Source organism: Sesamum indicum, linkage group LG8, assembly GCF_026168435.1.
Source record: "Sesamum indicum cultivar Baizhima isolate 11 linkage group LG8, ASM2616843v1, whole genome shotgun sequence".
In the NCBI taxonomy this organism is placed as follows: domain Eukaryota; kingdom Viridiplantae; phylum Streptophyta; class Magnoliopsida; order Lamiales; family Pedaliaceae; genus Sesamum; species Sesamum indicum.
In genome coordinates, this window is record NC_142664.1 from 3480094 (window position 1) to 3501488 (window position 21395).

The window sequence follows — 21395 nt, forward strand, 5'->3', positions numbered from 1 at the left end:
GTTCGACATCTTTTCGGACGTCAAATCCTTCAAACTTTGATATCAAGTTTCAATGTGATATGCAGTTTACTTCATAACTTGGAGGGCATTACATCCACCTTTCAAGCCCTTGAATTAAAATTCACAGAGAATGATCAGGGGATTATATATTTACAGAGTTGTATCCACTTTTCATTTAAATCAATAAAATTCAATTGTCCATATATGTTTTGTCTTGTATTTATTTTTGTAGACACAAATTTTTATGTGAATAATAAGTACCCTTGTAAGTAATATGATGCTAGGACGGGTTCTGGTTCATAATAGTTAGTGCAGTGGTAGTCAACTAATATTCCTGTAGAAAAAAATCAAGGATAAAATATACTTTGCCCCCTAAATTATTTTTAATGTAACATTTACCGTCATAAACTAACAAATATAACACTAACCCCCTATTAATTTTTTTGACAATATTCCCCTTATATTATATATATAGTTCAAACAATTTCGTATTTTAAGTTTAATTAATTTTTTCTTAAATGGAAAAAATATGTTTTAATTATAATAAAGTAATATAATTAGTGAATTAAATGGTTTGAATTTTACTATATTTACAGACCCAAAGTTAAGTAATGAATGAGTACAAAAAATGCACAAAATAATTTCATGAAAAGATTCTACTAATTTGGTAATAAAATTATGTTATTAATTATTTATTCTTTTAGATAAAAATGAGTAATTTAAATAATTTCATTAATATATTTTTTAAAAGAAATGATAAAATATTTATATTTATTCATTTTTTCTAAATTAACTTTTGGTTAAGTATATATATATATATTTGTCAATTTTTTGTAAAAAGCATATATTAATTATTTGTTATATTATATTTATTGTGTATCCACTATATCTAATAATTTATACTCCATCTTCAATTTAAATTATTTCCACATTAAAATAATTAATTAAAAAAATTAATGATGATTTAATGTGCAAAATACTATAATATATAAAGAATAATGTCATTATTCAAAGTATGAGGGATTTTTTTGTCTATTCAAGAGGTAAGTGTTACATTTGTTAATTTAATAAAGTAAATATTACATCGGGAATAATTTAGGAGGACAAAGTGTATTTTATCAAAAAAACAATTATTGCACTGGCTAAGAAAAATTTTCATGGAAAATAATAGAATATTAAGTGAAGGAATGTTGAATGACAAGATTGCCCTCCAAAATCCTTAGAACAATGAGAAAAAAGGCCAAGGGCCTCTATGATGTATGAAGAATTGACAGCCATGTGATCCAATTATTCATCAAAGTAAATGCCCATTGTACCCCTGAACTTTAAGGTTATTGCAATCCAATATTTTGAAAATAAAATGTGGTGGATATTTCACTCTATACCGCCAGCTGGCTTCATAAATGTTATATTTATTGCAAAAGAAAATAATTGTTGCAGGACTTCCTTTATTGGGTTTCTTTATAATTTTGATTTTTTTTATTAAGTATTTATAGATTTAATTCATTACATGACTATTGTATAAGTCTCTCAGATACTGCCATGTGTTGTCATATTAATGGTCCTTAATTCAGGTCAAGATCTAAATAAAATAGAATAAAATCGAATCGAATACGACCCATATAAAATAAAAAAATAAAAAAAATTCACCAATAATAATCTTCTTGAGTTTAAGGGGCGCATTGGTCCTTCCACCACTCAACCCATATCAACAAGATTGCATGGGGTGATCTTGGCCATGAAATTTATTATTTGATAATACTAGTTATTGTCGCACGTGATTCTCACAAATATGTAAAAAGAACGTTGATATGAGATGATAAAAAAAATAGCTAAAAGAGTAAATTATAATAGATATGGAGAAGTAAGGTGGGAGAGAAATGTGGGGTAGTTAAGAGAAAAAAATAATAATTAAAAAAATTAAAATCACTAATCTGACCCAATATTTTTAAAGAGAATAAATGAAATGAAAGGTAAATTGGGGCAATCTAAAACTGGTACGATCAAAAGATTTTCCTTTATAATAGTATAGATTTGTGATTGGTAATTATTAATTAAGTATATTAATAATTAATTTTTTTATAAGATATGATTCGTTACATAATTTAATATGTACAAGTTCGAAAATTGATCAAATACATCAATAAATTAAATTATAAATAAAAAATAAAATAAAATATACTATAAAATAAATAAATACACACGTTGATGAGACCCGAACCTATAATTTTCTTTATTGTGATGTTTCAATCTTACCATTTGAACGTTACCTCAATGAACAACTAATTAAGTACGCACGTATTAAAAAAATATACTATAAATTTGAATTGGAGGGCAAGACTTAAAATTTGTAAACTCGAACTTATGACTTGAGTTAGTTTTCATTTAAAATTATGTGGTAGAATATAGTAGTGGAATTTTAATCCGAAAAAGACAGCGAAACATGCCCAGAATTTAATGAGAAAAATAAATAGTCCACCACACATTTATTGCAAATTTGTACATGGAAAAAGATCCCATATTCAATGCCTCATCATCTTATGCTAATGCTACTCCTTTCTACCTACAAAAATATGAAGATGAGATGTAAATTCAATTGAATTCATCAGCTATAGATGGAGACTGCTCATGATTTCCTTCCTTGTCTTGTTATTTTCTACCACATGCACACTCTTATTCCCTTGCAGGAATTGGTCAAGAATCAATTTCACTTACTTTCACCTCTACCATTAATGGGGTTGAATCATATAAGAAAATGAGTATAAATACGATACGCAGTTTAAGTGAAATGAACTGTATTTTTCAATATGGTATGTTATGAATTCTAATCAATTTAAACACGAATCTGTTTATGATAGTAGATCAGTAATTTGATCACGGTAAGTAATTTCAGTCCATTTTGCATTTCAATGGGATTGTGGAGACAGACTCGCATTTTTCACAGAAAGGCATTCTATTGAGGTGGAGAACTTCTATGATCACGCCCGGTGGACTGTTCATTCAGATTGTATTAGTTATCGAAAACAATCATATCTTGGGAGAAAAAAAGAGAGGAAAAAGTAAAACAAATTTAATTGAAGTCATAAATAATTTGGTCTGCATAGATAAAATTGAAGAAAGATATAATTGGGCCAAGTCTTTTTTTGTTTTTTGTTTATCCATAAAAGTCAAGAGGGGGTGGGGGGGGGGGACCATATTGGCAACACATACCATTTGCTTCTCTTGCAGGCAAATGTAAAAGCCACCTTTTCTTTGTTGGTCCTAATTCCATATGAAATTTTAGTAGTTAAAAAGTTTAGAATTAATTCCACTTGGACTTTCTTTTAAAATCATAAAATTGTATTTTTTTCTGAAAAAAAAAATTATATTTACACCCTTTTTAAAATTTTTCGATTATACATGATCCTGTATTGTTAGAGTTAGGACGAAAAATACTGATATTAGCAAAAAAAATACACACTTTTTTAATTTTATCCCACATTTAATATTCCCAAGTATATCTTTTGTACTTATAAAGTGTTGAATGTAATATATATCTATATGCTTGTGTGTGTATGTGGAGTGAGGTTAATATCATTAAAATTTTTGTCTTATAAGTATAAAATTACTATATGAAAATATTAAATGAGGGGTAAAATTAATAATTTATGTACATTTTTCTTAACTAATATCAGAATTTTTATCCAAATCCTAACGAAATGGGATCAGGTGTAAACAGTAAATTCTTGGAGGGAGTGTTATTTTAGAACTTTTTGGTGAAAAAGTATAACTTCTCATTTTTATAGCAGACCTAAGCATAATTAACCCTAAAATTTATATTAAAATTTGTGTTAAGAAATTGTTGCTACTGAGCAAATGAAATCTTGCTCGATCGTTAAAAATTGAGGTTTTACAATTAAACAAATAGGAGAAATTGTAGATATGAGTTTTATGAACATGAATATATATATCTACTGGATATTTTTTTTTTATTTACTTTGAGTAATTATTATTTGTCATTAGTAGTAATCAAGTTAAAAAATGGTGGACCCTTATATTGACCATTGTGCTAATTAATGATCACAATTAATTGAACGGAAATTTTTTTATTCAAATTAAATAATTACTGTTTCTTTCTTTATTTAGACAACTCTCTGAACGAAAAATTATTATTCAAATTAGGTTTGTTTTAATCAAACAAATCTCATAGCAAATGTAATACATTTGTTATTTAATTGATTTTTTTTTTAAACAGTACCCCGATAACATGCCAAGTATATTATACTTAATACATACTATATAATTTATTCAAATTCAATCAATCCCGCTTTAAATTAAAATTTTCCTTCTTTGTAACATACACATTGGGGTTTTGATTGATTACTGGATTATGACAATGAACAAAAGGTGGTCATTTTTTATTTATCACAAGAAATGTTCTCATCCTAAATTAAAAATAAAAATATATAAATAAAATGTGAGATGCGACATTCATTTATAGTAAAAAATCATACTGTTTTGATTTAGTTGTTGATCGTTACATGACTTTTTTTTAATTATAATATGGGAAATATTTTTATAGAATGATTATAATCGTTTTTTATTAATTAATAGGTTTGGGTGAGTTAGATATTCTAAAGTGTTTTATAAGAAATTATAATATTTAATTTAAAAAATAAGACGTTAGAAATTTATAAGAATAGTACGGAAATTGTGATAAATATGTAATGACTCAAATTCTTCTTATACTCTTTTTTTTTCCCAGTCATTAGTCCACCGTTAACGTCAAATATTCAAAATATGGGTGAACCAGAAGGCGAAGAATTCACCAAATTAAGGATGCTATTCCAATAATTCTTGTTATCTTCATTGTAATCACTGCCGCCACCACTTCCGCTGCCGTTGTCATCGGACTCTCCGCCGTCGTCCGAGAGATGCCGGTCGGTGCTCAGCAAAAGGTCCGTAAACTTTTCGACGAAATTCCCACAAGGAACATGCTCGGAAGTACTACTCCTGATTGATTCCGTTGCCAATACTGATGTGAACGGGAACGAACTCCTAATCCCGTTTCTTTGTTCCGGCAAATACTTCCAGTACTCTTCTTCCCTTTCTTCTTTCGTGACTCCGCCGTCGACGTCACATGAGTTTCCGGCGAACGCGGCGGAGGAGTTCTCTCGCACTCCTACTCCCGCGGCGGAGCTGAGTGTCGAAGTCGATGATTCCAGCTCGCCGGCGACTCCCCTCATTGAGAGACCAGAATTCACAGCCCCCGCTTCGCTTGTCTGCCCCCAAACGCCAGTACTGGTCCATGCCTTGAGCACGTCGAGGCACCGCCCCGGGCCAACGGGCTTGTGAATCGGGCTCGAAGTGGAGGCGAATTCCGGGCTCTGAGCCTGTTCAGCGTAAAATATTAAGCTTGTTGCGTTTCTGCAGAAATCAATCAGGTCAGGACAAAGTGTATCAACACACAGGTACCTGAAAGGAATTGACAGAGCCAGCACCGGAGCTTAGCTTGGACTGTCTGGCCAATCTGGCTTCGGCCTCGAGGCGGGCGCTCTCCCACTGAGCTATGTGGCTGAGATTGGCGGCGTTCTTGGACTGGCCATCGCCGGATAATAGGGTATCGTTCTTGGGCCTGTGAGTTACGGGGTCGATGCCCATTTTAGCTAATCTCTTCTTGAGATGGGTGTTCCAGTAATTCTTGATTTCGTTGTCTGTTCTTTTAGGCAAATGAGTGGCTATAGCCGACCACCTGAGAAGAAGACAATCAACGAGAAAATATCGATCACTGCAAGAAGAGAAGAAACACCCTTGTTTCCATCTACCCAATACTGCTAAAAACAAGATCAAGGAACAAGAATCCACCACTTTTTTCTGTGTAAAAGTTAAATATTGGCAGGCCAAATTGTTTTTGAAATTCAGGTCAGATTCGGCAATTTGTGAGAGTAACTGCTGCTACTAATCAGCCTGACAGGACCGGGATATATAGCAGAAAAAGCTGTGGATGGATGAAAGTAAAAAAGATAACATTGCAACTAGCTACTACTGCATCTAAATCTTGAATATTCGATGTACAGAATTTAGTTCATCCCTGCAACTCTCATTATCAGAAGCTGGAAACATTTGTCACATTACTGTAGAGTTTCTTGCTCATATATATCATACCCTCAAATCTCCAGAAAAGAAGATAGACACAGATTTTACTCGATCTCCAAGATCAGTGAGGGGGGAAATATGGCCTATCAGACACTGAGAAAACATGACTCAGTTGGAGTTGAAAAATCTCTGAAGATTTACCTGTTTCCAAGAAGGGCATGGAGCTGAATGATGGTTTGTTCTTCTTGAAAACTGAACTTGCCTCTTTTGATATCAGGTCTCAAATAGTTAGTCCATCTCAACCTGCAACTCTTCCCACATCTCTGGAGCCCTACATATATACATAAACCCCAAAAACAAGCTATAAACTTTACTCTACTGAAAAAGTCGACGGATTGGACTGGATTGGATTACATCAATGTGCATGGTGCAAAAGCCAGGGTGAAAAAGGCGGCTCACCAGCTTTGGGAGGCAAAGCTCTCCAGCTTCCATGGCCGTATTGTTGTATATAAGCTAAGAGCTTCTCATCTTCTTCAGGTGTCCATGGCCCTTTCTTCACCCCGATTTTATCGCAGCATGGAGATCGACCCATTGCTCAAATGAGTTCGGACAGAAAAATTGGATGAATATGAATTCTTGGAGTTGTGGGAAAGAAGAAATCGTGAATGTGAAAACGGAGTGAGTGAGGGGAATATATCGTACATAAGTAGAGAGATGGGAGAAAGAATTCTTTAAGGTGTGTTTGGCTGTGCTCTTTGAAAATGATTTTTTTCTTAAATGGAGCTCGAAATATTTTAATAATAAAACTTTTATAATTTATGTTCAAAATTAGAAATTGTTGAAATTTTAAAGAATTTTAGTAATCAGTTTATAACATACTATAAATATTTTGAAAATTTTATAATTCACTCAAGAGTCTCTTAATACATTTTAGGATAAATTAGGCAACCTCTTTCAGGTTCGGTATAATTACGAATATTCCCTTGTCATTTGAAAAATTATAAATAATTTTTTAATTTTAATGATCGTCTAATAACTAGTCAATCCATTAATTTCTGTCAGTTTTTTATGGTAAATTGCAAAATATCCTTGTGGACTATAAATTTAATTTAATTTATTTTTTTGAATATTAAAAAAAAATTATGAACTAATTGGATAATTTTTAATTATTTTTCATCCACCTTGTCTTATTTTTCTTATAAATTTTCAATTTAAAAAAAAAGAAAAAAATACATTAAGAATAAAGTTGACAATTTCAAGCTCCGTATCAGAATTACATAATTTTATCAAGTAGCGGAGTGTATTAGTAATTTTTTAAATAATGATAAAATATTTGTAATTATATTAAACTTTAGAGGAACTCGTTATAACTTACCCCAAATTTTTTAATGATAAGAGAGATGTATTTAACTCAATAAAACTTATTTCACGAAAAAAGAAAAGCAAAGAGAAAAAAGGGGATAAATATATTTTTGGTTCTCAAATATAGCCACTAATGCGACTCCTCAAATAATTTAAGGTTGTAATTTTGATTCTCAAACTTCTACTTTTTGGCACTTTTGGCCCTTCTGTTAACTTTTTTGTTAAACTTAACGAAAATTTCATTGAAGTGAAAAAAAAAAAATTGTTATTTTTTTCTCTTATTTTGTGGTGTTTTTCAAGTTGTAATCCAATACATTCAATTTTTCTATTTTTTTTAAACTTTGAGAGAGAATAAACAAAAAACAAATTTAAACAATGATTTTTTAAAATTTTTCTTGATAAATTTTTATTACTGACAATTTTTTGTTAAGATTATTTAAAAAATTTATTCATTTTCTGTATTACAACTTAAAGAACACCATAAAATGGGAGGAAAATAGCAATTTTTTCCATTTTGAGTGAAATTTCAGTTAAATTTAACAGAAAGACAAAAAATGCCAAAACATATCCAATGTTTGCCATCATTCAAAAACACCTTATTTAGGTGTTTTAAATTGTTTTAGCATAAAAATATTTATATATATACACACATATATACATAAATATATATAAAAAAGAATGATTTGACAATGAATAGTAATTTTTGTCTCCCAAAATACAACATTAAACATATAATACTTATTTTAAATTATCTCCAAAGACATGATTTGACAATGAATATTAATTTTTGTCTCCCAAAACACAACATTAAATATATAATACTTATTTTAAATTATCTCCAAAAATAAATCCAAACATACATACTATCTCTAACACACACTTATTTATCTTTGTTTTTCTCTCTCTATTTCCACAAAACACAACAAAACACTCAGAAAACGAATCCAAACATTATGCAGAAGTTTGAGGACCAAAATTACAACTTTAAATTATTTAAGAATAAAAAATGCATTATCCCAGAAAAAAGCATGTGCATAAAAATTTGTGTTGAGACAAGGGAGAATTCTAAGTTAGACCGGGTTTGGTTAAGTTTGACTTAATTATACGGCAAGCGTAATGCGTATTTTTATGCGGGCAGTGTATAATTTAGATAGAATAGCTAATCACATTATAAGTATATTATACATATTTTAAATAATTGATTTGATTTCGATTTGACAGATAACATTTAAGCTAGCTAGCAATTTAAGGCAACTGGCATCATAAACTTTAAATAGCTCGTAACCAACAAACAATAAAGTTTTAAATACCCAAAGGGAGATCATTTATTGGACATGCTATACATAATTTTATTGATTTTTTTTTTTTTACTTAGCTATGAAAAATAATGATATATTCGAACTTCAATATATATATATATAAATAAAAGGAGAAATATGATATATAATCGATTTTATCTATGAAAAAAATATTATCACAAGTTAGTAATATTTATTATTTGATGAACATCAATTGTCCAAAACACTATCATTCTGTTTGGATTTGTGTTTTAATTATTTTGTCTTGTGTTTTGAAAATAAAGAGAGAAAAATAGAGATAAGGTGTAAAAACACGAAAATAAAAATTGAGTGTGTTTTATCTTGTTTGGGAAAATGGGAAGCCAGAAATCCAAACATATCCTATTTAGTTATATAAAAACATTAATCTTTCAGATTAAAGTATTACATATACTAGTTTCAATTGATATACATTATAACAATTTGATTTAATTACACTTATATTTTTTTTTAAATGAGAAACTATACTTTTTTCTAAACAAATTTTGAAATTATACTTACATCCCATTTAAAAAAAATTCGTTTACACCTGACTCCATTTCGTTAGAATTTAGACGAAAAATGTTCAAGTTAGTAGAAAAAATTATATAAAATTTTAATTTTGCTCATATAATATTCTCAAAGTATATTTTTATACTTATAAAGGATCAAATATAATATGTATATATAGAGTGAGATTAACATCACTGCATTTTTCTCTTATATATACAAAATTATTATATTAAAAATATTAAATAAGGGGTAAATTAAAAAATTATATAATTTTTTGCTAACATTGGCACTTTTTCTCAAACTTTAATGAAAGGGTCAAGTGTAAACAGTGAATTTTCTGTAGGGGTTTAAGTATAATTTTAAAACTTTTCTTGATGAAAAGTGTAATTTCATATTTTTAGAGAGGTCTAAATGTAATTAACTCTAATAAATTTCATACATTAATAATATTTTATATGTTGACATAATATTCATTTTTAATGAGTTTATGTTTAAATTTCAAATATAATAAATGATATACATCGACATGACATCCCCTAAAAACAATAGTAAAGTAAACCCCCCCGGATGGAGGAAACTCCTTCGTCTACGCCCCTTGCTTCGATCGATGGTGGACTATCATATTGGTGATGAAGATTCATTTTATTTGTGGCATGATCCATGGCATCACCTTGATCCCCTTATTGGGAGATTCCCACAGGGTCCACGTATGCTTGGGCTTCGGAAGGCGGACAAGCTCAGCAGTATTATTATAGAGGGGCAATGACATTGGCTTCTCATTATGGACATTAAGTGCTTGGAGATTTTGCATGCATTGCCAATAATTCATGGCGAGACAGATTGTATTATTTGGCAATTTGAAACGGGGCGACCTACAGTTGCATCTCTTTACAGACTATTGGACCCATCGGGACCCAAGGTAGGTTGGTCTTCACTAGTCTCGGGTTCCCTGAAGATCCCCAAGTATAATTTCATTCTATGGCTTGCGATTTTGGGGAAACTATCCACAGCTGATAAACCATGGCTATCATACCTAGGCGTCTATATATTATGTGATGATGGCGCAATGGAGACTCATACTCATCTATTCTTTCGATGCCGTTATGCCAGAAGATGTCTGATAGCAATTCGACGGATTGTTCGGTTTGAATGGCCTAATAGAGAGTAGTCACGGGACGTTGAGTGGGCTGCAAGGAAATGGAGAGGAAAACATATCATTAACTTGGCTTATCGTGCACTCCTGGCTGCTTGCATTTACCACATTTGGAGGGAACGAAATTTGAGACGCTTTGAACATACGGAGCGGCCACCGAATATCATAACCACCATTATTGTGGAAGATATTAGACAAAGGATTATCAGTGTTAATTTATCTCGTTCTGTTAGTTCACGTGCGTTATATAGATTATGGCGTATCCCTTGGCCTGTCGAGGGAAAAACCACCAGTTGAGCACTGTTGTACTGAACGATCTTATTTTATTAATGAAACTTACATTTATCCAAAAAAAAAAAAAAAAAAGTAAAAGCCCCCAAAAAAAAGAAAAAAAGAAAACTATATTTTCCTAGTGGAAAATTGAAAGAGAATGAAGCAAAATTCCAGCGGAATAAATGGGGTGCATTAATGGGTTAGGACTACTTGAAATCCATATAATTAAATGAATTAATATTTATGAATCTATAATACTAATACTAATATTAATACTTGCACGGGCACAATAATTGAGCCGAGTACTTAAATACATACGCATTAATTATAGTATTTAGTTCATCAATTAATCAATCATCCATAATTGATCACACGGACCACTACCATTTTTACTTACCATCAAACCCTTTTGCTTTATTGGTCGGATCCCAAGCTTTATGTTCATCATCTTTTAATATTCCTTTCATGTGTAATAAATTCCAATCCGACCACTGTTATATATATACATATATATATATATATATATTTAATTTTTTATTTTAATAATTATTGTTGGTCGTTGGAAATGGCAATGGGATGGGGATGAGGTGGATCAGAATTGGGTACTCGTTCTATCAAGAAAATTTTGAATTTGGACCCAGTTAATATTTTTAAAGTACTAAAACTATATATTTTTTAAAAATAATACCATTATAATTTTATGAATATGAGACGGTAATATTATTAAAAGATTTTTTTTATAAGCTTATGCTGGCATATATTCGGCATTGAAATGTATAAATTTTAGAATACGTGTTGCTTAAATAAACATTAAAATCTGTATAAACTATTTATGTTATTATTTTAATTTATTAAAAATATTAAGTTTATGTATTATAATATAAGCATAAATAAATTCTACATATTTTTTTATATATATGTATAAATATATATAAAATAATAATAATCGAAGTGAATTCAAATTCAAATTATTATGATTTGAGCTCGTCTCTGACCCGTTTAGAGCTTCAAAATCTGTTTTAATCAGGCTAAATTCAGGTCCAATTTTAATCCATTGTCATTCCTATTAGGTACTTGTACTTAAGGAATTTGGCATGTTTATTGACTATAAAATCAAGAATGTATTTGGACGAGTTTAATCATACCGTAAGAAATAAAAAGAGCAAAAAGTTAAGGAGTATTATTCCCTTTAAGGGGTGTTTGTATAATTTTTATTTTCATAATGTGATAAGTTGTAAAGAAAGTTGTAAGTTAAAAGCAGTAGTAGATATTGAGAGAATTTGAAAATAAAAGTTAAAAAAAAAGTGTTTAAAAAAATAATTTAATATTTATAATTTTACCAATAAGTTATAGAAGTTAGTAGGGATCTGTTCATAAATTTTTGCTTAAATTAGCTAAATTTAATCAATTTAAAAATAAAATCTGTAAAATAAAAATACTCTTTTTAATTTATTTTAATAATAAAATAATAAACGCTTATTTTAAATCTTTGCAAACACCCACTTATTGTTAAACGATCTAAAGCTAGAAAATCCAATTTTATCTGCAGGGCAACCATCACAATTTAATTGGAAAAAATACAAGCAACACCTTTGTGATATCGCAAATGAACAAATTAACCCCTTATGAAAAAATAAATAGAGATTTAACTCCATATATTTTTTAAAATACAACAATTTACCCCCCTATGATTTTTAAAATGAAGCAATTTACCTCCCTGTATAAGGAGGTAAATTGCTTCATTTTAAAAAGTACAAGGGGTAAATTGTTATATTTTTTTTATAGGGGGGGTAATGTGCTCATTTTCGACATCACAGGGGGACAAATTGCTATTCACCCCAATTTAATTTATCCCAATTAAATTTTTTTTATGTACTAATATATATTGAACCAAATATTTTTCTTTCACCATAGCATTGTATTTATGGAGGGGTGTTTGCAAACGCTTAATCTATTATCAGCTTATTGCAGAAAATAAGTTGAAATAATATTATTATTTTGTAACTTTTATTTTTAAACTGCTTGAATTAAGTGGATTTTAAGTCAAAAGGTATAAACAACTTCCAACAACGTTTGTAGTTTATAAATAAAATTGTAAGTATTAAACTGCTTTTTTCAAACACTCGAACTTTTTTTTTTTTCACTTTTAACTTTCATTTTCAAACACTCATAATATTTACTATTGATTAACTTACAATTTTTTCTATAATTTATTTCTACCACAAAAATAAAATTTATTGCAAACACCCCTGAAATCGCACAAACCACTAGCTTGTCAACTTCGTCAGATACTCCACTTTTATAGGTCATTAAGACACTTTGCTTAATCGGCCAGATGAGATCTCATCCATGCTATAAGGACATTGGAATATTATCGATGTATTAATGTTGTTATATTTTAATAATAGTTGTTGATCTATTTACATAATAATTATTGGCTATAATTATTCAATGTTAATAATTAATGTGTTTATTACTGTAGTTGTTAATATTTAAAATTCATAATGTAATCACAAAGAATTCACTAGAAGAAAAAAAAATGGAAATAATTATATTTATACTCCTTAATATATAGTCTATTTATATAAACTACCTCTATCTTTTGCATGATTATATAAACTATCCATATCGATTGAAAAGTTGTTGGAAGATGTAAAAGGACTTAAATGCCCTCCGGTGAAAATCTAAAAATATAAAAATCACTTAAAAACAAACTAAGTGTATATATCATTTGTTTAAATTCAAATTAAAATAATTGCAGAGTCCAAGGACGGAGCCGGCGTCGAGGGTGCGAGGGAGGAGGGCTAGGCGGAGTGTCAATCCCGAGTTAAGGCCATGGCGGATAGGGCGGGGTTGGGGCAGGGCGCGGACGTGGACGGCCATGGTGGTGGGGTTGGGCGACCATCGGGGCGGCGCACGAAAATTTGAAAAGTTAGAAATTTCAATATATGTTTTTCTTTTTAATAATTTGTTATAATAAATAAATATAAATATTAAAAAATCTTTTAACGTTAAAAGTTAATGTTAATTTGTACAAGTTGAGAAATGAGATAATTATTGAAATTGAAATTTATAACCTAAGAATTAATTTTATGAACACATAAAAATAAATTTAATATTTAATTATTAGAAGGTGTATTTTGTATGAAGATTCCATAAAGAAAAGTTAGCAAAAAGAATTAGATATTCTCATTTAAACAATGTATTAATTTATACAAAAATTTTAATTTTAAAAGTTTTTAATATTACAATGTTATGAAATTTAGACTTAAATTAAAAATTGGTATCAAAAATAAAAATTACATAGGTCATATTCCCTACTCCTACAAACATTAATCTGGCATCCCTCTATTTTTTGATAATTACAGAAACATCCTCTGAAGATCTTTCTGTTCATAAAAAATAAAATTTATGTTTGACAATTTCAAAAAGGGTATATTTGGATTTTTATTAATATTTTTGGCTGACAACATCAACTTTTCGGGCAAAAAATTGAAAGAATTGGTGTCGCTGTAATGATATTAATATTTATATAAATAAATCATAAATTAAAGTGTGTTAATATAATTATCTGAAACAGCTATTATATTTATATGTATGGATTAAATATATATATATATATATTATATATATTTAATGTATATATATTATGGGCGGCTGCGGCGAATAATGGTACAATTCAATATGTATTGTTCCCTTTCCCACAAGAGTCGCTAAGTGTGGGGTCCCAAATGCCAAATTCATTTATTTCTGTTGCAATGATATAATAATGAATTCAAATACACTTTTGTTGCTACTAATTATTATTTTTCCAAGAATAAAAATAAAAATATGTATATTGAAATATTAATTATTAATTTTATACAATTAATATTTGTTTGTATTTTAGTTTCATTAAAATGATTTTGAAGAAATTTATGAAAAAGATTTCGTAGACATTTCAAAATAAATTAATATTAAAAATTGTATATTTGAAAAAGGGTGGGGGTATAATTGGAATTTCGAGTAGGAAAAAGTGGGGGCTATCCGTATCAGCCTATCATTTACTGTTGTGGTGTACTGGGCTCGTGGAAGAGGATAACAAAACCTGTTAGATTTGGTAGTGGGATAAGACAAATTTGGGCCCACAGAAAAAGGGCTTAAAGCCTACAGAGTTGAATAGGGAGGACAAATGGGCCCCACCAACTTAAATTCTCTGCCAATGCTATGCTCCAACACTGTCTTTAACTCTTATTTGTTCCTTTAAATTTTCATTTAAAATCACTATATTTGATTTCTTAAATTTTTATTTAGAATTATTTTAGTTTTTTAAATTTATTTTTTAATTTTAACATTTTATAATTTCACTTTTTATTTTAATTTGGTTCCTCTAACCAATTTATGACGAAAATATGGTTGAATTTTGACTCTTCGAAGGGTAAAAAGGTTAATAAAAATTTGATTTTATCACTTTAGTCCCTTAAATTTAAAAATTTTAAAATAATCATTTTTTACACTAAAAAATAATTTTTTTATATTTTTTTATTGTTGATATGTTGTAATTATCTTACGTGAATAATGAAAATTTTGAATTTTCGTGAACATAATAATAATAATATATTGCTAAATTTATAATAAACTGTCTCTTTTTTAAGTAGTTAAAAAAATAAAAATTATGAATAAAATTTATAAAACTTATCTAATATAAAAATATAATAAAAAAATCTATGTTAGTAATTTTTTATTTCAAGAGTTAGAAATAAGTTTAAAAAAGTTAAACCTTAACAATATTTATCAAAAGTTTGGGTGTTCGAACAAAAAGTTGATAAATTATGCTTTTTAACTAGATTTTTTGGTGGATTTCATATATATATATAATTCATTTTAAGAGGTTTTCTTAATATATAGTCACATTTTATAAAAAAAGATCTATTAAATATAGTCACATTTTATAAAAAAAATCTATTAAAACCTCTTAAAATGAATTTTATATATATATTTCCACCAAATAATCTAATTAAAATTACATTCGACCAACATTTTTTTTAAAAGTGTCACTTTTGAAAATGAAAAAGAAAAAGAGAAAAAGAGATTATTTTATTTTAAGTTAAGCAATATGTTAACATTATGTTAGGCAAGAGTTTAGAGTTTTCATTTTCCATACATGGTAGTTACATTATATTCACCATATAGAAATATAAAAAAAGATTTTCTTTCTAAAAAAGATGAATTTGATATTTTTATAAATTTAAGGGACTAAAGTGATAAAATCAAAATATTTTCATCGAAAAATTGTCAGAGGGGCCAAACTGAGATAAAAATTAAAATTTATGGATGTTAAAGTCAAGAAATAAACTTCAAGAATTAAAGTGATGTTAAATAAAAACTTAAAAACCAAAATATAACATTTACCCTAAATGTAACTCTTATTTTGGACATTGTTAATTTTAACACAAATCAAATTTAGTCGAATCAAACGAATGATGTAATAAGGTCTCATGTACTTACAAGGATTGGGGTTGGATTTCCTTAACAATTGGGTGTTTCTTTTTTAGGCTTGAGACACTTTCTCGCAGTCGATACTGTTGGTGATAAAATTTCAAGAAGCGATTACAACAGCGTCTAATACGTATCAAAGTCCAATAGCATCATAATAATCGAATGAAAGAGTAAGTGAATAAATAAACAGATTCTGCTTCGAAAACTAGATACATTTATTTTTTTATATATATAAACCGGCTAATTGTTGGCAAGTAAATGAATTCTGAGGACGTGATTGATATGTATGAATAGATGTATGCGAATAAAATGAATTTAACAGTGGAATAATTTTAATATAGCATTCATATGTTGGTACCGTACAATGAAGGAATAAGAAAAGGAATTGAATAATTTTTTTTTAATCAATTGTTTATATATTTGGTGGATAGTGATAAGATTTGGGGGGGGGGATATATACACACACAAATTTTATTACATAAGAAATATTATTTTAAAATATTAAATTAAATATAAATTTACGATATATATATGTTTGAATGTTTTAAAGTATTAGATATCCAATAAATACTTATTATTTATAAAAAAATAAATCATACTTATTACAGAAAAACAAATATCGATAATATTATATACATATAGTAAATATTGGTTAAAATACATATATATGTAACTATATTTATATTATATTTAATAAAATATTTAAAAATTCAAAGTATTCATGTTATATACTATTTAAATATTTTATTATATTAAAATAATAGATAATTTTTTATAATTAAAAAATCTTGAAAATATAAATTTTTTTATTAAATGTTATTTAGTAATATAAAAAAAATGTATTCTCAATCTAATAGAAATAGCTAAAAGCATAGGAGAGATAAGGAATGGGTATTCTCGTACTTGTAGGAATAGGTATTTTATAAGTACTGGTACTTGGGGGAGTGTCTCCTGCCAGCCCAATTAAGGCCCAAGTTTGCGCTAGTTGTTTGTGATTAGGCCCAAAACCCAAATTCTGTTTGGCATAGATAAAGATAGCACTTTGTTTTCAATTATTTAGAATTGGGTTTTTTTTTTTTTTTAATTTTTAACAACAATTATTTAGAACTAATGTTGTTGGCAAACTAAAAACGTGTGCTTCAAACTTTGAATGGGTGAATTACAATACATTCTAAAAAGGTTTGATATAATTATAAATATTTTTTATTATTTAAAAATATTATAAATATTTTATTTGAAATTAATAAATATATAATAAATACTTTCTACAATGGGTTATCACGAGGGGTATTTGCTAGACAATCATTAATTCTAGAAATGTATTTCTAATTTTTTAAATAATAAAAGAGTATTTGTAATCATAACTTATATCAGGAAAGTTTATTGGAAGAGTTTGCAAAAACTTTTACTTTTATAGAAGTAATTTTTGTAGAAAATATTAAAACACAGGACAACCAAAATTGGATAGTATTTGCAAAAATAAAAAAATAAAAAGTAGATAAAAAAAAGCTAACTTGAGTAGTGTTTGGACAAAACATACTTTTAAAACGAACAAAATTAACTAAAGACTGTTTGGTCCTTATATGTTAAAAAAATACTATTTTTCCTTAATTTTAGCACTTGTCTTTTGATAATTATAATCATTTTTTTGTCAAAAAATCATGGATTTTATTTCATTTACTACATCTCATATTTAAATATTTGTATTATGAAAATACTGAATACTAATAAGAAATTGAATGTTTAATTCAATAATGCCCCCAACTATGAAATATAATTATTTATGCACACATAATAAATAAAATTTCATGGTTACATAAAAAATATATTTTTCTAATTAATCAGAAGTAATTTAATTTATATTATTCCATGATATGGATATAGTATTAGACAATACAAAAGATTAAAAAATATTCCAAAGTTTTGAAGATGTGAAATTATAAATTTTGATAGTGAAAAATTATTCAAATTATTTGAAAATTTTAACTTCAAATTTAGATGAACAATTTTTAAAATAAAATAAAAAGGATATAATTAAATTAAAATTATTATAATGACGATAAAGTAATGTAAAAGAAAATTAAATTTTGTAATAAAATCAGCCAAGAACGAAAAAGTTGCAGGGAGAAAAATTAAATTTTGTAACAAAATCAGGCAGGAGCATAAAAGTTGCAGGAAGAGATCATCGTATGAGCGGAATGAGTTTTTGTTTTTTTATTACTTGGGCGCTCAACAATGTCTGGGCCTTTTTAAATTCCAGAGATGAAGAGAAAACTAACTAACTGTCTTAATTGTGTTTAACTGTTGCTAACTAACAATTCTAATTAATCTATCTAACAAACGTGTTTACACTTAAAGATGTGCAAAATACTAAATAACAAATTTACTACAATGTACAAAGGATAAGTTGTCATTTCACTAATAGAAAACGTAAAATGCTGAATGTGCACGTCTTCTTCCTACATATGGATTCAACAATAGGATGCATAGGAAGAGAGGGGCAAAGTACTGAACATTTGTTCAGCCCCCTCAAGTTGGCGCATGGGAGAGCATGCTTAACTTGGAGAAGAGGCGGGCAAAGGAAGGAGGAGGTAGGGCCTTGGTGAACAAATCAGCAGGTTAAAGTTGGCTGGAAATGTGACGAGGGAGAATGAAGCCACGCTTGAAGTGGTTACGCACCAAGTGATAGTTAATGTCGAGGTGTTTGGTACGCTCGTGGAAGACAGGATTCTCAGTGATGTGAATGGCAACCTTGTTTTCACAGTGAAAGGGGATATGAGTGGGGATTGAAATGGAGAAATCTTTCAGAATGTAGCTAATCCAAAACAATTCACAAACAACAGAACCCATGGCGCGATATTCAGCCTCAGTCGAAGAGTGGGAAATAATAGCCTGTTTTTTTGCTTTTCCAAGAAATCAGAGAGGTGCCTAAGTAGACATAGTAACCAGTGACTAAACGGCGAGTGTCGATGCAGTAGGCCCAATCAGGCTTTGAGAAGGCTTAAAGAGAAAGGGAAGAACCAACAGGAAAGAAGAGATCCAAGGAAGGGGTCCCTTTCAGATAGCGAACCAAGTGAAGGGCAGTGGACCAATGTGGCTGGCGAGGATGTTGAAGGAACTAGCTGAGTTGCTAGACAACAAAGAAAATTTCAGGGCGTGAGAAGGCCAGGTAGAGGAAGCGTCCAACCAGGCGTTTGAAATGAGCTGGGGCCGCAAAGAGTGAGCCAGAGACAACATCAAGCTTGATACTGGTAGGCAGAGGTGTCGCAGCAAGCTTAGCATCAGTTAAGTGGCAATCACGAACAATGTTAAGAAGATACTTGCATTGGGAGACATAGGTGCCATGCGAAAAACGGGCTAGTTTAAGCTCCAAGAAGTATTTAGCAAAGCCCAAGTCCTTGATGGTGAAGAGGTTGTCCAAATAAAGCTTGACAGCATCTATGGCCTCCATAGAGTTCCCTGTCAGAAGCACGTTGTCGACATAGACAACCAAAGCTATAAAAACAGAGTCAGATTTGAGAATGAAAAGACAATGGTCATGTGGGGATTGAACAAAACCATAGCTTTCTAGTTTAGAAGAAAATTCAATGTTCCATTGTCTGGAAGCTTGCTTTAAACTATAGAGAGACTTCTGAAGTTTGCAAACAAAGTCCATCAGCAGCTTTGGAGTAGCCTTCAGGTGGAAAGATGTAGACCTCCACATCAAAGTGTCCTTGGAGGAAAGTGTTGTTAACATCCAGTTGCAACAGAGGCCAAGAATAAGCTGCAGCAATGGCAATGAAAATGCAAACTGTAACCACCTTAGCAACAGGAGAGAGACTATCAAAGTAATCAATGCCCTCGATGTGGTTATAGCCTTTAGCAATAAGGCGAGAGTTGTAACGATCAATGGATCCATCAAGCAAAATTGTATGCCCCCATGCTAATGAAGGCAGTTTTGACCTCATCAATAAGGGTCTTGCTATTAATTATAACTGCTTAATTAATGATTCTGCCAGGCCATTTTGAGTATGTACATGAGCAACTAGATGTTCCATCACTATCCCAATCGATGATAATAATCATTGAAGGATTTAGAAGTAAATTCTCCCGCATTATCTAACCTTATCATTTTAATAGGATAATCAGAAAAATGAGTTCTCAATTTAATAATTTGGGCTAAAAGTCTTGCAAAAGCAACATTCGTGTTGACAACAACCTTACACGTAACTAACATGTTGATGTATCAATCAACACCATAAAGTATTTGAATGGCCCACATGATGGTGTTATTGGCCCTCATATGTCTCCTTGAATTCGTTCAAGAAACATAGGAGATTCTATATTCACTTTGTTATTGATGACTTTGTAATTAATTTTCTAAGAGAACAAGCCCAATATATAAAATCACCTTTAACAAGGAACTTCAGGTGCTTTAGTGGATGTCTATGTGAATTTTCAATCCTATACATCATTATTTTACCTGGGTGGCCAAGTCTATCATGCCACAAAGTAAAAATACTTTGATCTAACTTTGGGTTAGTGATACTATGTATTTCAATGGAGCTTATCTATGTGCCATATAAACCAGAAGTATATGTTCTCATTCTTTCTAAAACTTGCTTTTGGCTAGTTTTATATATTGTAAGGTATAGATATTCGATATCATTTTCATTCATGGTTTCAATATGAAAACCATTTTGTTGAATATCCTTAAATCTCAATAAGTTCCTTTGTGATTTACTAGAATATAAGGCATCATTGATATGTCATCTTGCCCCTTTAGGTAACAAGATAATAACTCTTCCGGAACCTTTAATAAGATGACTAGCTCCTGAAATTTGTTCTTGTTATTAACATGTTTGAGAAAAAATTCTTGTTTCTTAGAATTGTATGCATAGTGGCACTATCAACAAGACAATGCTCCTTGTCATTGAGATTTGTAATGTCTTAATTCATTTTATATAAATGAAATAGGTATATAATAAGTAAAGAAAAAACTTCATTTATAAAATATAAAAGCCTTACAATATTAAAAGAATTACCTTACAAATGAGAGTAAAATAACTTAGTAATAGAAACACGCTAATTATATATGAGATAAATCTAATGAACAAGCTTGTTGAAGTCCTCAGTAATATCACCAAACTGTAAAGGCATCTCAGGGAGATCTTTATCATCATTTTCAATAGACTGGAAAAAATTCGATGCATCCATGTGGGTATTTTCTAGATTCCAGCCTCAAC

The 21395-nt window shown here is 29.4% G+C and overlaps 1 protein-coding gene across 1 annotated transcript; it reads right to left on the reverse strand.

Annotated features, from left to right (window-relative positions):
• Positions 1-4696: 4696 nt before the first annotated feature.
• Positions 4697-6679, reverse strand: LOC105167648 (transcription factor MYB16). The gene is made up of 4 exons (XM_011087441.3): positions 6535-6679; positions 6277-6406; positions 5455-5731; positions 4697-5372 (listed from the first exon to the last, which is right to left on the reverse strand). Exons 1-4 carry the CDS (start codon positions 6665-6667, stop codon positions 4773-4775), a joined length of 1140 nt encoding a protein of 379 aa, XP_011085743.1. The 5' UTR covers positions 6668-6679; the 3' UTR covers positions 4697-4772.
• Between the last annotated feature and the right edge of the window lie 14716 nt (positions 6680-21395).